General features: G+C 39.1%; 2 protein-coding genes across 3 annotated transcripts; one reads left to right on the forward strand and one right to left on the reverse strand.

The window, feature by feature from the left end:
- Nucleotides 1–5596: 5596 nt before the first annotated feature.
- Nucleotides 5597–8211, reverse strand: LOC146571392 (lamin-B1.S-like). Its single transcript, XM_085280564.1, has 4 exons — nucleotides 8041–8211; nucleotides 6962–7182; nucleotides 6644–6872; nucleotides 5597–6419 (listed from the first exon to the last, which is right to left on the reverse strand). The coding sequence occupies exons 1-4, from the start codon at nucleotides 8137–8139 to the stop codon at nucleotides 6378–6380; spliced, it is 591 nt and encodes a 196-aa protein (XP_085136690.1). The 5' UTR covers nucleotides 8140–8211; the 3' UTR covers nucleotides 5597–6377.
- Nucleotides 8212–11497: 3286 nt separating this feature from the next.
- nadk2 (NAD kinase 2, mitochondrial) lies at nucleotides 11498–22321 on the forward strand. Of its 2 annotated transcripts, none has more exons than XM_085280565.1 (12): nucleotides 11498–12281; nucleotides 12374–12462; nucleotides 12549–12637; nucleotides 12884–12965; nucleotides 14291–14374; nucleotides 15266–15405; nucleotides 15562–15655; nucleotides 15795–15938; nucleotides 16592–16647; nucleotides 19424–19477; nucleotides 19558–19681; nucleotides 19788–22321. In XM_085280565.1, exons 1-12 carry the CDS (start codon nucleotides 12060–12062, stop codon nucleotides 19924–19926), a joined length of 1317 nt encoding a protein of 438 aa, XP_085136691.1. In that variant the 5' UTR covers nucleotides 11498–12059; the 3' UTR covers nucleotides 19927–22321. The 2 variants fall into 2 exon arrangements, with proteins under 2 accessions (XP_085136691.1, XP_085136692.1); XM_085280566.1 differs by having other exon boundaries at nucleotides 15843–15938; nucleotides 19788–22022.
- The last annotated feature ends 321 nt before the right edge of the window (nucleotides 22322–22642 follow it).

Here is a 22642-nt window from a genome sequence, read left to right on the forward strand (position 1 = left end):
TCAAATTTCATTGCAAATATAAAGTCAACATGTAGCTTGAACGGCATGATGAGACAGTCACATGCTGAGGGTGGTTGGTGTTTGTTTCTGGGGTTGTCATCACATTTTATAAATGTCAGAGCGCGATGAGACGGCACAGTGACTGCTGATTATTTCCAAGCAAAAGTCTGTTGAAGTCTTGTTGAAGCACACTTTGTTCTTAAAGATCAAGTAAAACAATAAAAATTAGCTTACAAAATGCTGTATCTCTACAAATACATCATCAGGCATAGCGAGGTTCTGTGCTTATAAGTGACACCTGCTGGAGGTAAACGGGTGGCTGGTAGCACAGACCTTGTGACGTCACCATAAAGATCTGGACGAGGTAAGGCTTTTGCCGTCTTTCTTTAATGTATGTCTCCTCTGCCAATGACAGAGTAAAACTTCCACCTGCTCTCTGGTGGTCAAGGTGTACAGGATGGGGTTGAAGGCACTGTTGATGGGGAGGATGAAGATGACAACCCTGCTGGAGATAGTATCCTGAGTAGGGATGGGTATCGAAAACCGGCTCTTGTTGCGAACTGTTTCAATTCCTTGGAATTGTTTGCCATTTTTGCAAACGATTCCCTTATCGATTCCAGTCGACCCGAATGATGTCACCACGTTGCGGAGCATCATTTACCTGGCAGGAAACACGGCTCAAACGCTCAAAAGTTTGATTATACTTTAAGAGAACGGATGACAAACAGGGCAACTTGCAATACTTGCAAAGTAGATATTTCATTTAAGAGAGGAAACACTACGAATATGCAAAAGCATTTGCTCACAAAACACGCAATGACCTTAAATGAATGTCGTGTTTTTAATTCCGCTCCGGACTCGTGAATCTCAACCCAGCAGCAGCGGTAACGTTTGCACGTCCTCTCCCGTTAATGCGGCAGGTAAATAATCAACTAACAGCGCATATTATGTTAGCGCGATCTGCCTTATTACAAAACCTGCCATTACTGTGCATTTAGGTGACCATGATGAGACAGACAGACAGAGTCTGGCTCAGATGTTGGCAGTTCTCGCTGCAGTCTACCGGTAGCGTCTCCTTTCAGGCCAGGATAGACGAATGTCACCGAGCAGTGACTAAGTTTGTGGTAAAAGGCTTGCACCCATTTGCCGCAGCAGATGCCCCGATTTTCAGTAAGTGAATGTGTTTAATTGTAGGCAGGGACATTACTGGATATTCTTGTGTAATTGCCACAGAATAATTTATGTTATACTTTGTTATTGCTACAGAAGAATATTTATTTTATTATTTTACATTTACATTTTTTTTTCCTGGGGGCCCTGTGACACCCGATTGAAGAGCCATAGGCTGGATCTCTTAAGATCTCACTGTTGGGTTTGTAAGGCCATGTTACTCCTAAATTTCTACCTTGTTCAAAGAGAAGATATAAAAGAAAGTTCTAAGCTAATCGACCTCTGTGTTCTCCTTTTTTTTTTTAAAAAAAGAATCGATAAGAGAATCAATAAAGAATCAAATCGTTAAACAGAATCGAAAATGGAATCGGAATCGGAATCTTATCAATACCCATCCCTTATCCTGAGGAAAGAAACATTTCACAAGTGATTGACATTTAGAGAAATATAACTGCGTTGATGCTTTTCAGCAAACTATTCTATAAAGTAACACAGTGACCTATATTAAAAATCCATGTAAAACCTCTAAGATACTATAAGGCAGTTGTTTCACTTCTTCAGTGGCGTGTCTAGAAAATTTTTGTTGAGGGGGCCAGGTAGGGGCACAGATTTGGAGAAGGGTGGCAGATGTAATTGGCAGATAATGTTAAAAACAATTCTATTAACCATAATTCAATAACCCTGTAAACCTAATAACCGAATGCGCTTTTAACTCTTATTAGAATGAGATTTTAACCACTACGGTGCAAAGTTTTTAGATACTGCGTTGCTAAAGGACAAGAGATACAATCAGTGTTTTGTCAGTGTTTACTCAGCATTCAAGGACAGCAATATTTGCATAGTATTTTTACTGACATATAGTACACATATGTTTTGGGCAAAAACATTTTTTAATATTAAAATATGAACATTTGTAACAAACAATTGACAAATTAGCCAATGCAAAACTTTATCTGCCTGTTAAAAAAAGAAGATAATCTTCTCACAAACTGGTGTTTGATTGTGAAACAGGAAAAAAGTGGGGAAACAACTGAAAAGACTAACATTTGAATAAAACCTAAAGGCAAGTAAATACTTTCTATGCTGCCTTATGGTAAACTTTGGTAATATTGATAAAGAACAACACTGGCTGATGATGAAATCCAGTCAGCTGGCATGGTGACACTGCCAGTATTAACCTGCAGGGCTGGACTGGGACAGAAAATCGGGCATTTTGACTAGAGACGGGCCCCCCAGGTATTAAAGCCATAAAGCCTTTGACTGAAAACAAATGCTGTTGTGACAGTGATGTACAGTCTTGTTGGTATATGTATGATTTCTATACATTTTACGTCAGATAAAAACTTTGGTTGTAAGATTTAGATAATTATTTAATAAAAGCTAGATATTTTAAATGAGAATAAGAAAGAAAAGTATTTCTTTGTGCCCCACCTTTCCCTGTTAATGCCCTACCTGGCCCCCTGGCAACACTTTGCTAGATCCGCCCCTGCACAGTTACCAGCTGTCAGCTGCTTAGAAAAGGATGCTGGTGTTATTTGTCTCTCAGAAACAGTTCATAACTTCCCTTCAACTCATTCATGTCACCTAAAAGGTAAACCTGTTTCTCCATCACAGCTCTGATGATTCAGTAAGGACATCTCCTGGTTTCATCTTCATGTTTCCCTCTCACCACATATCCAAACCGACATCATGACCAGCAGCTTTACAGCTGTGGCTCCAGCAAACATCAGCTGATACTAGAAATTAATATTAAATAAATTCTAACAACAGCTGATCAAGCTTAAACGTGCTGCTGTTGTTTAGCGCAACATCTGCTGGTTTCCTCTTTCTGGCACAAAGTGGGCGATAAATAAACAAGAGAGACGATCAGCTGATCATTGATCACTTTCATGATTGAAGTAGCAACAGGAGAGGGAGGGGGAGAATGAGAGAAGAAGAGGCAGCTGTGCAGCGTAAACACAGAATAACTCCAGCTTTGTGTCTTTTTCATTGTAGCTGAAGTTCGGGACAAACTGCGTCTCTTCTCAGCTCAATACGAAACGTGTAATATTTTCTCTGATTGAGGGACCATTCCATTTTTTTAAGGAGCCGTTGGCAACTCTACTAACTAACCTTATGAATAAAATAAAGTTCACTATCAGTAACATGATAGCACCCACCCACCTAAAAACTCCATCAAGCTGGCTAGAACGCAGTACGAGTTATTGTAACTGAGGGTAAAAAGTCAGCACAACGAAAATAAACTCCACCTAAACTTGGTTCATATCTGACCCAGATAGACTGCAGCTCATAACTTCTTACCTGAAGTTCAGTTCACCTGACACTCGGACTGGCGGCTGCCTCGGGGCTCTCCTCCTGCCTCCCCTGCCCTCATCCACCTGTTGCCTCTGTGGAAGCCCCGCCATAGCCACCACCAAACAACTGAGTCATTTTTACACATCGACCTGCATCTGGCCAATCCACCACCTCTCATTGTTCATGCAGTTACAAAAAAAAATAAAAAATAAGTCACCGGGCATATGCCCGGTATGCCCGATGGCCAGTCCAGCTATGTTAACCTGCAACCAAATCTGCAGCTCCATACAGCAATGTTACGACTTAGATTATATCTTATAACTCATAACTCTTATGTTAGCTGCCCTCAGTAGCATACTGTCAGAAATATTCGAGGGCTGCAATAATTCTTTAAGTGTTATTTTTTTCCTTGGTATTCTAATTTCACCGAAGTTTACTAAACTCAACAAACTTAATATTACTTACCGGTATTTATTCTGGCCTCATTTTCTTTCACCGAAAAATTGTTTCCTGCGGTGCCATCTTTCGTGCTTGGCTCTCCTACCTTTGCTAACGTGATGCACATAGCGCAGAAGCCGATGCTGCATTCACTTACACTCGGATATCTGAGCTTCACCGTGAAAACATAATCGTACATTTGATATTTGATTGAATTTTATTGTTTTGCCTTTGGGGTGGCACCTGGGGTGACCAGTCTGGTTGGGGGGGTGGCCTGTGCCCCCCCAGGCCACCCCGCTGGACACGCCATTGCAAATCAAATCACTTTTATTGTCACATCACATGTGCAGGTACATTGGTACAGCACATGTGAGTGAAATTCTTGTGTGCGAGCTTCACAAGCAACAGAGTTGTGCAAAATACAATAATGTAAACAAGCAAAATACAAGAATGGCTACATCTGAAACTAATAAATATATGTACAATATATAATAGTATATGCATTTCTGGATGTGTATACTAAATATTTTTCTACGTGTGTGTGTGTGTGTGTGTGTGTGTGTGTGTGTGTGTGTGTGTGTGTGTGTACACATATTTTACAAATTAAATAGAGTAAATAAATAAAATACATAAAAATATACAGAGTTGAGACATGTTGAGACACTCTCGATTTTTGAGAAAATTAAAGGATTTTAAGTGTGCCTTATAGTGTGGAAAATACATTATACAGAAGAAAAGAATATATCGTGATATATATCGTTACCGCACATGCTTCAAATTATATGCGATATGAATTTTAGGCCATATCGCCCAGCCCTAATTTCAAGCATCCGTACGAACCCTGTATACGCTATTGTTTGTTTTGTGGTGTTGCAAAATAAACTGTTTATGGCAATATTTTTTTCATGGTTTTGATGGTCACTGTAGTTGCTATTTTATTTCTTAAAGTTCTCTCCTTCTCTTATACTTACAATAACCATACTATGGACGGACAAGCGACTGTTTTTACGCGTACTTTCGTTACCAACAATGACGGTAAAACCATTGTATGGCTCCACCATCCGCTTGTTTATTTTCCACATAAACCTTTCACAATAAAGCTCAAGTTTCTGTTGAGACTTTTCAAAATAAACTGAAATGATATATATTATTCTCAAACATAAAATTTCAGAATATGCAGCAAACAAATGACCTCAAATAAAAACATCAAGTAACTATAAAATGGCGCTTACAGTCACCATGCAGATGAAGGCACAGAGAATACCAGCATGGCCAGCAAGGATGAGGCAGAACCAGCTAGCTCCAAGCAGAAGGACCAGTCAAAACAAGTCGGTCGAGGACCTTGTTGTTAAACCAGGCGCTACCTCTGTAGCATGGACATGGTTTGGTCATGAAAAGTCTGACACGGCCCAGAAAACTGTACTATGCAAATTATGCCACAAACTGGTCCCCACCACCACTCAAACACGACAAACTTCTTTAACCACCATTTTAACCACCACTTCTTTAACATGTAATGTATTTACATTACATTAATGTATTTAAAAAACATCGCATGAGAAAGTGTGTCCACCTTCTCATGTAATGTTTTTTAATTATTTTTGCTACTTTTTACATTGTATATACATACTGAAGACATCAAATATTGAATTGAATAAAAATAAAATTGAATTGAAATATATACAGACAAATGTAAGTTCGGGAATAAATTTATTGAGATATATACCCATAGCATGCAAAATATCACACAGAAAGTACTTTAAATATTTTTAAAAAACAGTTAAAGTGATGCTTTTTCATAATCAAAAACTTACATACAATCACAATTAAGTCATCTGTGTATACAGTGGCATTTGTATACACAACACACTAATTCACAGAAATGAGTCATACTGTTTAAAAATGCAAGCTTTTGCTTTCAGTGAATGTTCATAGTGTCTTAGATCCAATCATTTACCACCCAGTACTAACACAGGAGTGACTAAAGTCAGTTTTCATTCTATACGAAAAGAGTTGTAACAGTTGCAACACACTGCCCTTACTTCCTTATTAACAATCAATATATATTCATCAACAATCATGTAGTTCGGGGCAACTAAGATCCTTTGATTCCCTGTTTTAGTTTAACAGGATGATATAGAACCTTTACAGCTTACCAGACCAGAAAAAAATGAACCACTTGTGGCTTTTCTGTAACTGTAAAAAAGTCAACAAAAATAAAATGACACGAAAAGAGAAAATGTTAAGATTTAAATACAGATTCAAGAAAGAAAGTTCAGAAATACAGTTCTGTTTGATTTTTGGTTGTTCACATGAATACCTACAGAAAAACATTAATGCAGTTTTAACACACAGTTATGCATTTTTGCTGAAATTTACTACAAAAGATAGAAAAATAGTTTTTGTGTTACAGTTGGCAGCAGAGTGGATGGGCTCAGAGATGATAGTAATGAGGAGTGGTTGGTGCAGCCAAGTCACATGATTAAGCAGGCTGTCTTGGCGGTGTGAGGCGCTCTCTGCGAAATCAACCAAATCTATAATCAAACTGTTTTATAGCACACATCGGAAACATTCATTTTTTCAAAAACTTGTATTTTGTTAAACTGTACCAAATCCCAACAAGTGTGACCCAGAATACTAGACTTGTCACATACATAGTTTTAGTTTGAAAGTCTGATACACAAAAATTATTCTAGAAATCCACATACATTTGAAGTGACATGAATCATGTCAAACTTGCCTCAGTTCCACTGTTTTGAAGGCAGATGAATTTGCCACCTCTGTCAATCTCGTCAGTATAGATGGGTCCTGTGGCTGAGGCAGTGTGCACTTTTGACATTGAGCTGCTGGCGTTTTGTTCCCCTATGTCAACACGCTTCCGCTTTCCCTGAGTGGTGCACACACTTCCACTGCTGGATGAGCCTCGAGACATGGTTTCATGAGATGAAGGACTTTGAGACAGCTTTAGCCTAAAGAAAAGCAAAGTTAAAGAGTTCTGCGTTATCAAAGCTTTTCAGAAGGGATGTCAAAAGATGAGCCAAAATTTTTGTTTCCTCACCTTTCTTCTTCTCCTTCCAGAAGCTTACGATAGATGTTTATCTCCATGTCCAGGGCAAGTTTAACATCAAACAACTCCTCATACTCATGAAGTTGCTGCTGCATCTTTGCTTGGATCTCAGCCACCTCACGTTCTTTGTCTGCTAGCATTTTGCGGCTCGTATTTTTTTCCTTTACCAATGCTGCCTCCAGCTCTGCTATACGTTCACGCCAACCATGAGTCTCAATATTTGCAAAGAAGACAGAGGTGAACAAGCAAGTCCACAGTGTCATTCAGCAGTGCTTTAATTTTGTTAGCTTTGTGATCTGCGTGACAGCATTGTTCAAATGTATTTGGTAAATTTTTCTTTAGGATTTAGGTTAATACTAATCAGTATTGAAATGTAAGTAAGTTAGGATGTTGGGGTTTTTTGGGTTTTTTTTACTTTAACTTTAAACACAGGTAGTTTTGTAGAGCCAGATTCTTTGGCATGTAAGTTATATTTTGACATCATTTTTTTCATGACATCTTAAAAATGTCATAGGATTGGATGGGCTACAGTAAAAAATAGAGTTCTGACATGATCAGTATTTATGTCTCTAAACTTCTGCAGCTATTATGTCAATGTATAGAAGACAGTTGTAAAAACTCATACTGATAGCTATCGAGACAGTCATTATATGACATCAATCTTCTAAATTAAGAAACATTGAGGCAAACACCTATTGCTCTACAAGTCTATACATTCTTGCGACATTGGAATATGTATTATTGTATTGAAATTGTAAATGAAGAGCATTAAAAAAATCTCTCTGAATATCATATCAAAGTTTCATCTATTAATAGCTTCCTGAATTCTCTTTCCCTACTCATGCATGCACTTAACTCAGGGTGAACATATGTAGAACACTACTCTGATCATCCCTTATGGAACTGCAAACTCACCATCAATGTTAATCAGCTCAGTTTATTTCTAAACTCAGATCATTTAACATCCTTCCTGTAATGGAACCATGGTCTGTACTCACACTTAGAACTAAGAAACACAGGCATTTTGGCTGACAGAAATTAAAGCCTTATACGTAAGATAAAAAGCCAACCTCCTTCTGCAGATCAACTAGCTGCGCAGTGAGGCTCTCGATCGTAAGGGCAGACTCTCTGAGCTCCCCCTGAGCCATGTTGGCTGATGCGTCTTTCATCTATGATAAGCGATGCAGATCTTCTGGCTGGAGACAAATATACAAATGTTTCCAGATTCAACAACAGCAACAGTTTCACACCCTGAAAGAGGAACTAAGTGCCGTCAGTGACTTCCTGACATACAGGAAGTTATGTTTACAGTTCTCTTCGCTTTCGTATGGGTGCTACTTTAACATGTTACCTTCTCTGCATGAGCAGACTTCAGCTGGTATCAACATACCGCATTCTGCAGTATATTGTCAATAACTGTTTAACATTCTGGTGTCTACAGCAGATTGCATTCAGTTGATTTCATCTTCAGATCTTAAGATTTTAATTAATCAGACACAAATTTTCTACTAAAGTAAAATACTACATTTAAAAAGCCCTTAGAAAAGACACCAAATAAGAACAAACATTGTTGTAACTGTACATAAAGAGCCTGATGTAACCGGATAGTCCAGTAGATTCCTTCACGCAACAGCTTGCATGATAGCTAATATACAGGACAACAGCTTCAAGCACAGCTTAATAGTGATTGTAGTAAACAAATCTCAGTTTCAACTGTGAAGGGAAGACTTCAAGCTTGACAGGACGAGTTGCAGCTAGAAAGCCATTGCTAAGACGTCAGAATAAGACAGATAAGCTTGCCTGGGCCATGTACCACCACCAGTGGACTTCTGAAGACTGAATCAAAATTTGAAATCTTCAGTTCATCACACAGGATCTTTGTACAGCATAGAGTAGGCGAAAGGATGGTTCCACAGTGTGTGGCGTCAAATGTCAAACATGGAGGTTTAATGTCTCTAAATCGATTCCATGATTTGTTTGTTTTTTTTACTCCAATTGCTTATTTGTACTATGCTTTCATTTCAGAGTGCAATGAGACAAACTGCATAATTTTCAATAAAAATTTGGAAATATTGGGGTGTTCTAAAACTTAAAACCCCAATATCAAATAATACCATGTTCTAGCTATAAAAAAATTAAATTAAAAAAGAGAATAATTATAGTCATTATTATCTACTTTTTAAGTCTGAATCTTATTGTCTTAGTCTAAATTTGTTATAGTATTACAGAAATAATTGTTTTGTTATGGAGAATGTATACACTTTTACCTCGGTTACCTTTACTAATCAATTTGAGTTCATCTTCCAATGCTGACAGAAGACTAACTGCTTGGTGCCATTCTTGTGCTTCTGTAGACTGCAAGAAGAAGCAGAGTCCTCAAGTTTTTTACTTAGTGATTTCGAAATCATTTGTACTCTGGGGCTTGGGGGCTTCAGTCATGTGTAGCTGGTAGGGTGTAGATATGATATAATATGATGTTGCTGTCGATGAGTAGTTATATGCTTTATGTGTTTTTGTGCATTCAGGTTCATTTAAAGAATGATCGTAATAGATCATTAGAGTTAAAGGAACATCACATCGTGGACCCCACCCAGCAGGGTCATATCTTCTCTGAGCGTCGCATCATAATGGAGGTCCACAGTCCATTTACTATCCGGTCAGACTGACCTTTCATAGTGTATGAATTATTCTGATGCAATTCAAAATGTGCTACGCTGTTTCAGAACATCAAAATTATTCTCAAAATGATCAATAATATTTTTTTTCTTGATGTCGCAATCATACCCCTTCGTAGAGTGAGACAGGCGATCTATGTTGTCTGTGAACAATCAATGAACAGAGGGCTTGGCTTACTAGAACAACTGACATCACCTACAGTGCTGTTTTGAGATCCCCCACTCATATCTGGCATCAAGTGATCTCAATCTATAGACCAGATAAGATGCTTATCATTATACAAAATTATACAGAACAATTATACAAAAATTATACATTATACAAATGTGTAAAACAAAATTTTAGTCCACTCTCAAGATCCAATTGAATTCAATTCAGTTTTATTTTTTATAAAAAAATTAATGGTTTTTATCCTGTGAAAAGTGCTATATAAATAAATTGATTAGATTTGACTATTTATGCAGCAGCAAATCACAACAACTGTCACCTCAAGGTGCTTTATATTGTAAGGTAGACCCTGCAATAATACATACAGAGAAAAACCCAACAATCATATGACCCCGTATGAGCAAGCACTTTAGCAACAGTGGAAGGAAAAACTCCCTTTTAACAGGAAGAAACATCCGGAAGAACCAGGCTCAGTGAGGGGCGGCCATCTGCCGCAAACAGTTGGGGTGAGAGAAGGAAGCAGGACAAAATGCATGCAGTGGAAGACAGCCAGAGATTGATAACAAGTGTGATTCAGTACAGAGAGGTAACAAAGTGAGTGATAAAGGTGACTGACAAAGAAATACTCAGTGCATCATGGGAATCCCCCAGCAGCCTATTGCAGCATTATTAAGGGTAGCCCAAAGTTTTAAGCCTAATCTTAAAAGTAGAGATAGTGTCTGTGTCCCGAATCAAACTGGAAGCTGGTTCATAGAAGAGGGACCTGAAAACTGAAGGCTCTCCCTCCCATTCTACTTTTAAATACTCTAGGAACAAGAAGCCTGCAGTGTGACGGCGAAGTGCTCTAATGTGGTGATATGGTACTATAAGGTCATTAAGATAAGATGGGCCTAATTATTTAAGACCTTGTATGTGAGGAGCAGGATTTTGAATTAAATTCTGGATTTAACAGGGAGCTGAAGGGAAGCCAATACAGGAGAAATATGCTCTTTCTTTCCAGTCCCTGTCACTACTCTTGCTGTAGCATTTTGGGTCAACTCAAGGCTTTTCAGTGAGTTTTTAGGACCTCCTGATAATAATGAATTACACTAGTCCAGCCTAGAAGTAATAAATGCATAAATGATTTTTTTTTTTAGCGTCACTCTGATTCTAGAGATATTGTGCAAATGTAAGAAAGCAGTCAATCAATTTTGGGCAAATACAGGAAATCAGTTTTTGTCAGCCGATCACTTTTTGGCACAACACCCGGTCGTGCACGTCTTGATTTCTGCTTCAAGGCACTGCAGCGCGTCGCATGTGGGTGAGAGCCCCTCTCCCCTGTCTGTCTGACCGAAAAGTGTACGAAGACGGACAATTTTGGGGGACCATAAATCCTGCAGATTAAGCATTGACCATTGGTCATTTTCAGTACTCACAATTAATTGCCCAATCAAATTACTAAACATAATTACATATTGACATAATTAGAGAGAGATTATAGTCAAATAAATAGCTGCTTTGACAATGAGCCACTGCTGGTAGCTAGAGTGTGTGTCTGTTCTGTTTGGACTGATCATTCATGCTGGGGCGCTTACACCAAGAAATCCGTTTGTTTGTTTTTTGTCCCAGGGCAGACCCGCCTCCAGCTGGACCAAGGCCCTTCGACCAGCCAATGAGATGCTACGTTACGTACGCACGCACGCACGTACAGCCTGAGTACGTGCCCGGTTGCATGGTTTGTGCTTCCACTGTTTTCTATGTTGTCGCGTATTATTCACCTTCTTATGGGTGTTATCTCGTGTTTAAGGAGCTTTGGAGCGTAGCACGGCTTGACTGTGGCGTGCGACAACAGTTAGCCCAGTGAAAAAGATGTGATAGGCAGACAGGCTAACGACTTGTGAACAAGCTGCTAGCTACTTTTAGCTTGTTAAGCTCAGCTGGAAAAGTCCGGTTCTGCCAAATATGGTTAGAAGAATCACTAGTTAGCAGCAAGGTTACTGCTGTTCTTGGCGTTTTAGTGCTGTTCTGAGGAGATACTTTACTCGGACAGTTAAATCTTAACGTCTTCATCTTGCAACACGGAGCGAGCGTGGTGGTGACCGTCCTTGACAGCTGTGTGCGCGTGGATCTCACTTGACTGTGAAACATCTGTCGAGTACTGACAGGAGTCAGTATGTGCGCTCCCTAACAGCTGCACTACGCAGGACCCTGAGTAACTCTAACCGGACCTTTGTGAAGTTTTTGGTTGTAGGTTCATTTAATAAGGATGGCTCGCCGTTCGGTGCTGTGCCACGGGAGTCGAGCCATCAGCCTGCTGTATGGAAACACTCTTCGCCCCCTCCACGCTTCACTGTGCAGCGCATCACCACAACCGAAAGCTGGGTTCAAACCAGAAAAGGTAGCAGTGGTCACAAAGACTACGCGGTATGAGTTTGAACAGCAGCGGTATCGCTATGCAGGAGTTTCTGAAGAAGATCTAAAGCAGTTGGTAAGACTGCATTCATGTGACTACCACAAAGCAAACACGCCACTTTACATTCTACCCTTCACCCAGTGTTTTACTTAATCTGTGTTCTACAGCTTGCTATGAAGGGCTCCAGCTACAATGGCCTTCTGGAAAGACACAACATCCACACTAGCAACGTGGAGCACATTGTGAAGAGCCTGCAGTAAGATACCGTCCAACAGCAATGTTTCTTAGAGAAATGGGAAGTGCTTGCAGCTGGGACTCTCTTTGTATTCTGTTTGTTTTCAGGAGAGAAGGCATTACTGTACAAGTGGTAAAAAGAGGAGAATACAATGAAGATGTAGTGCGGTGGGCAGATACCATTATCTCTGCTGGAGGTAGGAATATTTTGTCATCCTAGGTATCATTTGTACAACAAAGCTGTCTGCTTGGGACAGTAATTCATTGTAAATGTAGAACATCAATAATATATGGCTTATATGGTCATTACCAGTATATATTCTGTTAATGTAATAACCACAGAATAAAAGGTTCTTCCTTGTCTTTCACTCTCTTTGTTCTTTAACAAAATCCAAGTTCAGTAACTGGAATTGTGTGGGGGTTTTTTTGTTTTTGTTTATTAGGTGATGGAACAATGCTACTTGTGGCCAGTAAGGTTTTTAGCAAAGACAAACCAGTCGTTGGAGTTAACACAGACCCTGAAAGGTAAAGCACAGAACAGACCATTGTTGGATATGAATTGTATTGTTAAATTAAAGTGGACCTATTATGTTAGTGTACAACTCCATATTTTTGTTGTTGGGCTAGTTCTGCATAGAGCTGGGCAATGTAGACCAAATTATTATCACTATTAATGTTTTTTTTCTATATTAAACAATTTTGGTAATTATTGATATAGATGTAGGTACATGTTAGTATTCTAAGCTAGCTGTTTGTTTTAATACAAATTGAAAGTTGAAGAAAAAGTATTAATAACTAATAGGCTACAATTACCTGAAACATGGGGAAATTACTGGTTTACATGCATTAAAAAATACAATTAACTCAAATTAACTGGCAGTATAACACTGTGCTGTACTGTTTAACAGTGCAGGCATAAAAAAATGTAAATAGAATGTAAATGTAAATAGAAATAGAAACTAATGTATTGTATCTGAATAATTGCACCTGTACCTCCAATTAATAAGACTAGCCTGTTCACAGTTTGAAGTTTAATAGACATTCTTTTGCATATTTTTGAAAGTAATAAAAGAGGTGTGTCATTTTACTGAACTTGTCAGGACCTGTCGGCGCTGTGTCTTTTTTAACCTGTCCATCTGCGCTCAGTCTAAATGGAGGAAACGACTTCTGCACTTTTGCCTTTTTGCGACCTGTATTATCTCTTCCTGAGCAGCTGGCTTTTTGGTATTACTTGTTGGGTATTATAGCCACGTTAACCTGTTGAACCCCATTGCCCCTGGTACCAGGGTTGAGAGGGAGAACATCTATTGGCCCGATAAGCCATGTGTATTGATTGAATTTATCATTGTCATCAACATTTTTAAAATAGCGTGATCGTTTTGTCCTCCAGCACTAGTGCTGCATGGTCTGGAGACGATCTTTATCGTTATGCTGGACCTTCATCCGCCCCTTTAGTTCATCCTCTGTCTTACATGTATTGGGGCTCTTCACTGTCGCAGAGCCAGAAGAAGGGAAAACTGTCTGAAAATGAGTATTTAGAACAGCCATGAATTTTTTAGCTCGCAATAATTATTTGCAAGTACACTGACTTCATTCTTTGAAATTTTGGCCACATCCACTGTTGGAACAGTGTATATATACACAACAGAAAGTAAATGTAAAGCATAGTAAGCCCACAATAATAAAGACTGTGTGTTTTATTGAAAAACTCAATAAGTCATTAATGTAAATTTCTCAGTGCAGTGGTGTGTAAGTATTTAAATAAGTTGAATTTTTCATGGGATTAAGCCAGCCGATTGCTGGTTAACATTTCCAGGTGAGTATATTGAAGTTTTGTCTTTCTACTGAAGGTCAGAAGGTCATCTGTGCCTGCCTGTGCGATACACTCGTGCCTTCCCAGAGGCACTGGAGAAGCTGTGCCGTGGTGAGTTCAGGTGTGTATTTTTATCTACAAATGCTGACTGCTCTCACGCCTTCCTCAATGTTAGCAGCTTTTTCTGGCTCAGTAGTGACAATCTACAGTTATGGTCCATAAGTATTTGGACAGGGGCTGAATTTTTGCAGTTTTGCCTCTGTGCACAACCACAGTTGCTTTTAAATCAGGTAACTTACCAATGGAAATGGGGGAATGTGTATGAAATGAGTGTAGTTAAACAGTTAATGCAATACCTTTTGTTAAAGTGTAAAGTACCTTGAGTTAAAGTGAAAACTCTGCACTTTAATAACATGTTTGATTTAAAATGTACTGTGGTTCTGCGAGGTAAAAATGCAAAATTGTATCATTGTGTCTGTATTGAAGGCCCTGACAACTGCATTATGTTATTAACTAATACCAGTGGATTATTTTATGTTCAAAGTTGTACAGAAAATAGTCCATAACTCTTTGCTGCTGGCTACAGCGTACTGAACACCATGGAGTTGTTGACATGTCATTAGCTTAGAGTTCAGGAGTTTAAATCTGTGTGTCTGGGGAAAAGTCACATGATGTCTAACACCCCAAAGCTGTGTCGTCAAACTCAGTCGGATATCCTAAATCCATTTACACTGTCCTGCTACTAGAGTTCACTGCTGCCCACTGTCAAGAGTTTTGGTAAAAGTGTCCAGTAAAAATGAATATGGTGATATTTGGGATGCTGTCTTAGTGTCACCGTTTTATTTCCTCAGATTCTGTAGTTATGTTTCAAAGTAGACCTCCTCTTCTCATAAAAGTGGTTTAAAGAGGATTCGGAGACAAATATAGAAAATGGAGAAATGGCGCAGACACAAGGCTAACGCCTCTTGAGACTGCAGATCTCGTCCCCTTACATTTCCCTGGCTGTCTTCAGGTGGCTGTGGCGTCAGAGGATCCGTCTGCACTTAGAGGGAACAGGAATAAATCCCAATCCAGTGGACCTCCACGAACAGCAGCTCAGCCTGGAGCAGCACAACCAAGCTCACCGCTTCACCTCCATGGACAACTTAAACAGTACGACCCACTCAGCATGCTTGTCTGATCCAGTCTCTTTTCTCCAGTGTCACTCAATCCTGAGTTTGTGCAAACATGGCGTGAGATTGGAGTTATATTGATGTTTTCTTGATTTCTTTCCCTGCGTCCTTTTCCCAATTCAATTACTCTTTCTAGGGACAGGAACACTACATGAGACCTTCCACAAGCCTAGCCTTCTCCCTGTTAGAAGCTTAAATGAAATCTTCATTGGAGAATCTCTGTCTTCCAGGTACCTTAATCACGGAAACAGATTCTTACTCCCATCTAAGCATGTTTGCATATTGTAATTTTCATAAATCCTCAGTCCCTTCACTGGCATGCTGCATGCTTTTCCAGCACTCATCAGGAAAAATCTCTGTCCACCACAGGGTGAAGTTAAAATCCTTCAAACCCCATGTTAACCTCTTGCTCCATAGGGCTTCCTACTACGAGATCTCCGTGGATGATGGCCCATGGGAAAAACAAAAGAGTTCTGGACTGAACATATGCACAGGAACAGGATCCAAAGCCTGGTACACAAAACAACTTTAAATGTTTAAAAAAGTAGTTCCTAATCACCTTCCTGCACCAGGAATAGCTCTTCCTGCACCATTTAAAGCTTTGATGCTTGAGTCAGGTGCAAATGAACCTCATAGGTTCATAGTCTCTTCACATAAGTGAGCAAATTCTTACTGGACTGTAAAAAGTGTGATGTGATGGGAAAAGTTTCAAGTCACTGGAAAAACCTAGGTTGTAACATCTGTATGAGCACAGCTGCACAGTAATAATAGCCAGTGGGCCTTTATCACGTTGTGTGGATCAACCAAACTTAAGTAAATTTCTCTTAGTTGGCTCCAAACACTTGATTCATTTTTGGTTGGTCCATGAAGAGCTTTTAATATTCAGATTAATATTATTAAACTTCACCTAACATTGAAAGGAGATGCAGGCAAGACTTAAACACACACAGATAGATATAAAATTTATATTGGCCCAGCTGTGATTTATTACTAAAAATGCTGATTCTTTACTTAGACATTGTTTTATTTTTGTCACGTTTTATTTTTCCTATAAATTATGAAAGCCATTGATGTAAAGCATGATATTGCCTTACAAATAAGAATGAAAAGAATCGTGTCTTTACACTTGTCAGCTCCCTCACAAGCTTCTCTCTTGTGCTCCACAGGTCATACAACATCAATAAACTTGCTGAACAAGCAGTGGAAGAAGTTCTAAAAATTGGTACGTACTGTACATGTGCAAATTTTGAGGTGCAAGACCCGCAGATATAGGGATGGGTATTGATAAGATTTTCACGATTCCGATTCCATTTTCGATTCTGTTTAACGATTCGATTCTTTATCGATTCTCTTATCGATTCTTTTTAAAAAGGAGAACACTAAGGTCGATTAGCTTAGAACTTTGTTTTTTATCTTCTCTTTGAACAAGATAGAAATTTAGGAGTAACATGGCCTTACAAACCCAACAGTGAGATCTTAAGAGATCCAGCCTATGGCTCTTCAATGTGGTGTCACAAGGTCCCTGGGGAAAAAATTGTAAATGTAAAATAATAAAATAAATATTCTTCTGTAGCAATAACAAAGTATAACATAAATTATTCTGTAGCAATTACACAAGAATATCCAGTAATGTCCCTGCCTACAATTAAATACATTCACTTACCGAAAATCGGGGACATCTGCTGTGGCAAATGGGTGCAAGCCTTTTACCACAAACTTAAGTCACTGCTCGGTGACATTCGTCTATCCTGGCCTGAAAGGAGACGGTAACGGTAGACTGCAGCGAGAACTGCAAACATCTGAGCCAGACTCTGTCTCTCTCATCATGGTCACCTAAATGCACAGTAATGGCAGGTTTTGTAATAAGGCAGAACGCGCTAACATAATATGCACTGTTAGTTGATTATTTACCTGCCGCATTAACGGGAGAGGACGTGCAAACGTTACCGCTGCTGCTGGGTTGAGATTCACGAGTCAAGCGGCATTAAAAACACGACATTCATTTAAGGTCATTGCGTGTTTTGTGAGCAAATGCTTTTGCATATTCGTAGTGTTTCCTCCCTTAAATGAAATATCTACTTTGCAAGTATTGCAAGTTGCCCTGTTGTCATCCGTTCTCGTAAAGTATAATCAAACTTTTGAGCGTCTGAGCTGCTTAGGCGCCGTGTTTCCTGCCAGGTAAATGACGCTCCGCAACGTGGTGACGTCATTCGGGGCGACTGGAATCGATAAGGGAAGCGTTTGCAAAAATGGCAAACAATTCCAAGGAATTGAAACAGTGGGAACTGGTTCTCAACAAGAACCGGTTTTCGATACCCATCCCTACGCAGATATCATCATAACTTTGCAGAGTAGCAGGCAGAGACTTGCAAGATGTGTCTGTCTTAATGTTCCTTATCAGCAAATGCAGCAAAATAGTAACACCTAAACTCTCAAGAAGAATGAGTAGTTCCATTTGCCTGGTTGTCAATCTAAACAATTTGTGTATATTTGAAAAAGAAAAAGACCACTTTCTTTATTTGCCCGATGCAGCCGCTCTCTTACTCACTGTCAACCACTCGGTCTGAAGCCCTTCACCTCCTCAATTCAGCTATGGTTTCCCCACTGCTCTGACACACCCCAAAATTCACTGTGATGAATAAAACTGTAATGATATATTGATGATTTTTTAAAATTTATTTATCACAAACTGATTAAATATGAAGTTCAGATTTTATCTATTTATTTAGAGTTATATGATTTTTGTTTTTTAATGACCCCTTGGCAGTTCTGCTGCTAAAGCCACCCTTCCCTTTAACCATCTTTTTCTGAATAGTTGACCCTTGTAAGCAGGAGCTTTAAACAGCAGGTGGGTGTAACATTACCCAGAGCTGTGTGCCTGAGGTAAACATACTGCACATTCTAGTGTCAAACAGATCCATACATACTAAATTGTCTGGAGTTTTTAGGGCTAAAGCACATACACTTACCTCATAACTTAAAGCTGTGGACAGGGGTAACACTGAGTATCCACCCAAGGTTATTATTATTGTTAACTAAGATAAAAAATAAAAATAAAAATGGAAAATAAAAACTAGACTGACGCTAAAACCAACTGAAATGATGTTGTTAAAGGAAAGAGCCTCAGTTTTAGTATGTGTTAGTCTGGTAAAGATTCTATTGGTACTTGCCTGCCTACAAGAAATGTTGCCTCTGACTCTCCACTTCATAGAATAATAATTTAAAAGACACTGAAACAAATAAAACTAAACATTCCACTCTGGAGCTGACTGAAACTAAATTCAATTAAAAGCAATAAAATATGAAAATGAAAAACTCTAATAACTCTGGTGTCCACCACTGGAACAGCATTCATGACAGAAAATAAGGGGAGGTACAAAAGGTCCACTTTCCACCAGCATGTGGATTAAGAGGGGAGAAAAAGAATAAAACCTGGTATTATTTTATTAGTAATCCTGAGGACCTTTCACTTAAACCAGCGTTCCCCAACCTTTTTTGCGCCGCGGACCAGTTTATGCCCGACAATATTTTCACGGACCGGCCTTTAAGGTGTCGCGGATAAATACAACAAAATAAAACTAGTACCAGTACCGAAAAAAGAAGATTTATTCATAACACACGTGAAAAGACCCAGGAAAACTGAGTTAACGATAAAAGCGATAACAAAATAACGCTGAAAACCGATAAAAACCCTGAAAACCATACATTTCACACCTGAGCCGCAACTCTCGCGGCCCGGTACCAAACGACTCACGGACCGGCCCGGGGGTTAGGGAACGCTGACTTAAACTGTAACACACCCAGTAAGGTTAATGCTAAACTTCCCAAATTTTCAAAACAAAAGTTAACAAACTGCAGTGATCCCACTTACCTGGAATCCAAAATGTATTAGATAATATTTGGCCTCTATTGTACTGTTCTGGAACTGTAGATTGTAACTGGTCCTTGCATGCATAAAACCCAATTTGTTTCCTAAATGCCTTTTTATTTTCTTCCAGGGAAATCCCAGTCAGGTCTGGATATCCCCCTTAACCAAGAATTAATTGAAAAAGGTGAGCTCCTATTTCTCTTGTCATTATTGTTGTGTAGTTTTATAGCCTTTTTTATCTTGCTCTTGCACCTGTGTGATCAGTTACAGAGGAATACAACAAGTCTCTGGTGTTCAGCCCAGATGACAGCCGTTTGTTCTACAGCGTCAGGGAGCCCATCGTGAACAGGGTCTTCTCCAGCAGTCGACAGAGAGGCTTTGCCACAAAGTCAGTGGTGATCACCAGTCTCAGGCAGAGCACAACGTCGATGAGTCTGTGCTGTAACTGAAGCCTTTGATCGTTTTGGGTTTTTTTCCTTCTTTTCTGCCTTCAGGTTGTGTGTCCGCTCCCGCTGTTGGGATGCTTGCATGGTGGTGGATGGTGGGACTTCCTTTGAATTCAACGATGGTGCTATCGCTACAATCAGCATGAGCGAGGAGGACCAGCTCCGGACTGTTGTGTTAGAAAACTGAGACAAGTCTGAATATCTCTCAAGCTAACAGTGTTCACAAGTGGATGTGTTCAAAGGGAAGTATTTGTCCTTTGCTTTTGTTTTATTATACATATTTTACAAACAAAACCCATTTACACTTTCTTTTCATTTTTAATATTTGTGTCAATATTCCAAGCTACAAAGATGATCCCTTATTTAGATACAGTTTCTGATTATATTTACGGTATATCAGCACAAGCCCTAAAGTGAGCAGTGAAACTAAGGCCAAGATGAAAGAATGTAAAAACTCTTTGTAGACCTGAAGTCTTTTGGAAACGTCAGACATAAAAGCTACACTGATCCAGCAAACTGTTTGTGAATATTGCCCCACACTGAAACAGGACAAAGATTTTCAGTAGGTTTCACACTACTGAGTGAGCTTTAAGAATATGGGCAAAGTTATTCAGAGTTATTGTTGTCAACAAATCCAAATTACTCTGCCTCAAGTTTATAATTTATTGCTGAATACACAAAAAACCTTTAAATAGAACATGGCTGCAGATTTCTAAGGAGTTCAAACTTCTGATATTGATACATCAGGTGATTCTTTTTATACATGCATTACGATTAGGACAGTGTCACACTTTGACTTCCTGATTATCACCACTGATAGCATAACTTGAGCTGATTATAATAAAATGCTTGACTCATGTGAGGAGCTTTCTGGGAAATTGAAGATGAAGTAAAAGTGCAAGAACGTGGGGAGAGTGTAACCATAAATGTACAAAACCACACAATAACACAATTGTTATTGAATGTTATTGAAATACTAATGACAATTGCTATTTCAGTTTTTAATTTTTGCTTTTTACCATGTTACATCTCCAATCTCTCTATATATATATATTATGTAGGCTAAAAGGAATCATTATTTTCAAACTGATTAGTAACTTACTGGCACAACCGTCTGGCTCTGTGATGCGTTCCTGTTACATGTGATGCGCAGTGCTAAGAGGACTGTGGAAGCAAAGCCCCCTGCTGGTCAAACTGTGACAGGGTTTTTAAACACCCCACCAAAACAAAAGTTTTTTAACACTCGACATATGTACTGATGGCACAACTAGCATGGAGTTCTTTTCTGTTCCTACAGACCACTCAAAGCACTCCATTTTAAATGTATATCTATATATAACTGGATATGTTAAGTTATTATCAGCCAATACTATAAGCTAGCCAGCTGTCTTCAGTGGTGGATTAATCCACATTTCCTACTCATCCTACTATCTACTATCCTATAAATTGAGGGGGAAATAATCTACAGGATGTCTTGATGGTATTGAAAGAACATTCACTAATGCAAGTTTGTGGCCAACTGTGGGATATGCTACATCTGGCTTTGGTACAGTATTTGTTACCAGGAGACATTCTCTGTTGGTTTCAGGGCCTCGTTAACACTAGAGAAAAATCTAGATTCATCAGTCCTGTCCAAGCATATATTCAATTCCGCTGTAAGTTTTATAATTGTAAATGTATGCAGAGGACTTGAAGCACAGCGGCTTGCTGAGTAAAGATATTTTTGGAATATAGTGTCTATTTTTCCTAGCTGTCTGAGCCACACAGAACGGTAAGTTTTAGAGGAAAAAAAAATGTAGTGCAGCAAAGAGAACTCCATGTTTAAAGGGTTGGGGTTTTTTTCTCTGGTAGAGTTAAAGGGGCTGTTTCTTGACACCTCCTAAGACAGGAAACAGTCTTGTCTGTGGTGGGCATGGCTAAAGTTATAGGTGAAATAGTATCTGATGGATACAAAGTTATTTTTAACCCAACAAATCTCTTGACTTGGAGCGTTCTTGCAAAAACCATGTTCTGTTTGAAAAGTTATCTGCAAAGTGTAACATGCACCATGCCAAAGGCAAGTTTCCCTATGGAAACACACTCTACTGGAATGTTTTGTTTTGGAACTCGATAAAGTGATATGAACTACAAGTGCTTCTGTGTGCTGCTTTTGTTCCCCCCCATTAAGCTCATCTTATTACCTTCCTGTCTTCATTGTATCAAGCAGGTTGTTTTTCGTTGTGACTTTAACAGGAAATTTATCATTTTTAATAATTAACAATTTGGAGGCTGAAATAATGGTCCAAATTGTGGGAGGAGTCATCCTTAATTTAAAAAAAAAAAAAAAAAAAAAAAAAAAAAAAACCCAGATTTGAGAAGTTGTCTGCTGGAAGAAATGCTAAAAACTATCCGTCTGCAGCAGCCTCCCTTGTCCTTGATACATTTGGTTATGCTCAGTGCATTTAATCATCTGCACAGTGTACCATTTTAGTCAGTCTGCTGTAACTGCACAAGAAAATCATCTGTCAGCACTGCAAGTATGTCACAGTTCATGCCATGCCCACAAATGTACACTGTAGACTTTTATTTATGTAGCGCTAAAACACAGCAACAGTCGCCTAAAGGCGCTTTATACTGTAAAGACCCTACAATATTACGGAGAAAACTGAAAACCCCAACGGTGGTTCCTTTCCCACTTTGACAGTGGGAAAGGAAAACTCCCTTTTAACAGGAAGAATCCTTTGACACTGTTTGGGGAGAGGCAGCAATTTGCTGAAACTGGTTGGGCTGAGGGAAAGTAAACCGAACCAGAGAGCAGAGTGGTTCGTAAGCACAGAGAGAGGGAAAGAAGAAATACTCAGTGCATCATGGGAAACAGCCGAGGCCTATTTGTTACTCATCCGAGTAACTTCTTCAGTCTCAGC

Source organism: Mchenga conophoros, linkage group LG7 (genome assembly GCF_057382185.1).
Source record: "Mchenga conophoros isolate Kocher_MC1m ecotype Shallow Benthic linkage group LG7, M_conophoros_male_GT1.1, whole genome shotgun sequence".
NCBI lineage: Eukaryota > Metazoa > Chordata > Actinopteri > Cichliformes > Cichlidae > Mchenga > Mchenga conophoros.

Coding starts and splice junctions, on each gene's coding strand:
- LOC146571392 (XM_085280564.1), bottom strand. CDS start 8,139: ATGAAAGACGCATCAGCCAACATGGCTCAGGGGGAGCTCAGAGAGTCT. Junction 6,873..6,961: donor CTGGAAGGAGAAGAAGAAAG/GTGAGGAAACAA, acceptor GCTTTTCTTTAG/GCTAAAGCTGTCTCAAAGTC. Junction 6,420..6,643: donor TTCAAAACAGTGGAACTGAG/GCAAGTTTGACA, acceptor TTGATTTCGCAG/AGAGCGCCTCACACCGCCAA.
- nadk2 (XM_085280565.1), top strand. CDS start 12,060: ATGGCTCGCCGTTCGGTGCTGTGCCACGGGAGTCGAGCCATCAGCCTG. Junction 16,648..19,423: donor GGAAGAAGTTCTAAAAATTG/GTACGTACTGTA, acceptor ATTTTCTTCCAG/GGAAATCCCAGTCAGGTCTG. Junction 19,682..19,787: donor CAGAGAGGCTTTGCCACAAA/GTCAGTGGTGAT, acceptor TTCTGCCTTCAG/GTTGTGTGTCCGCTCCCGCT.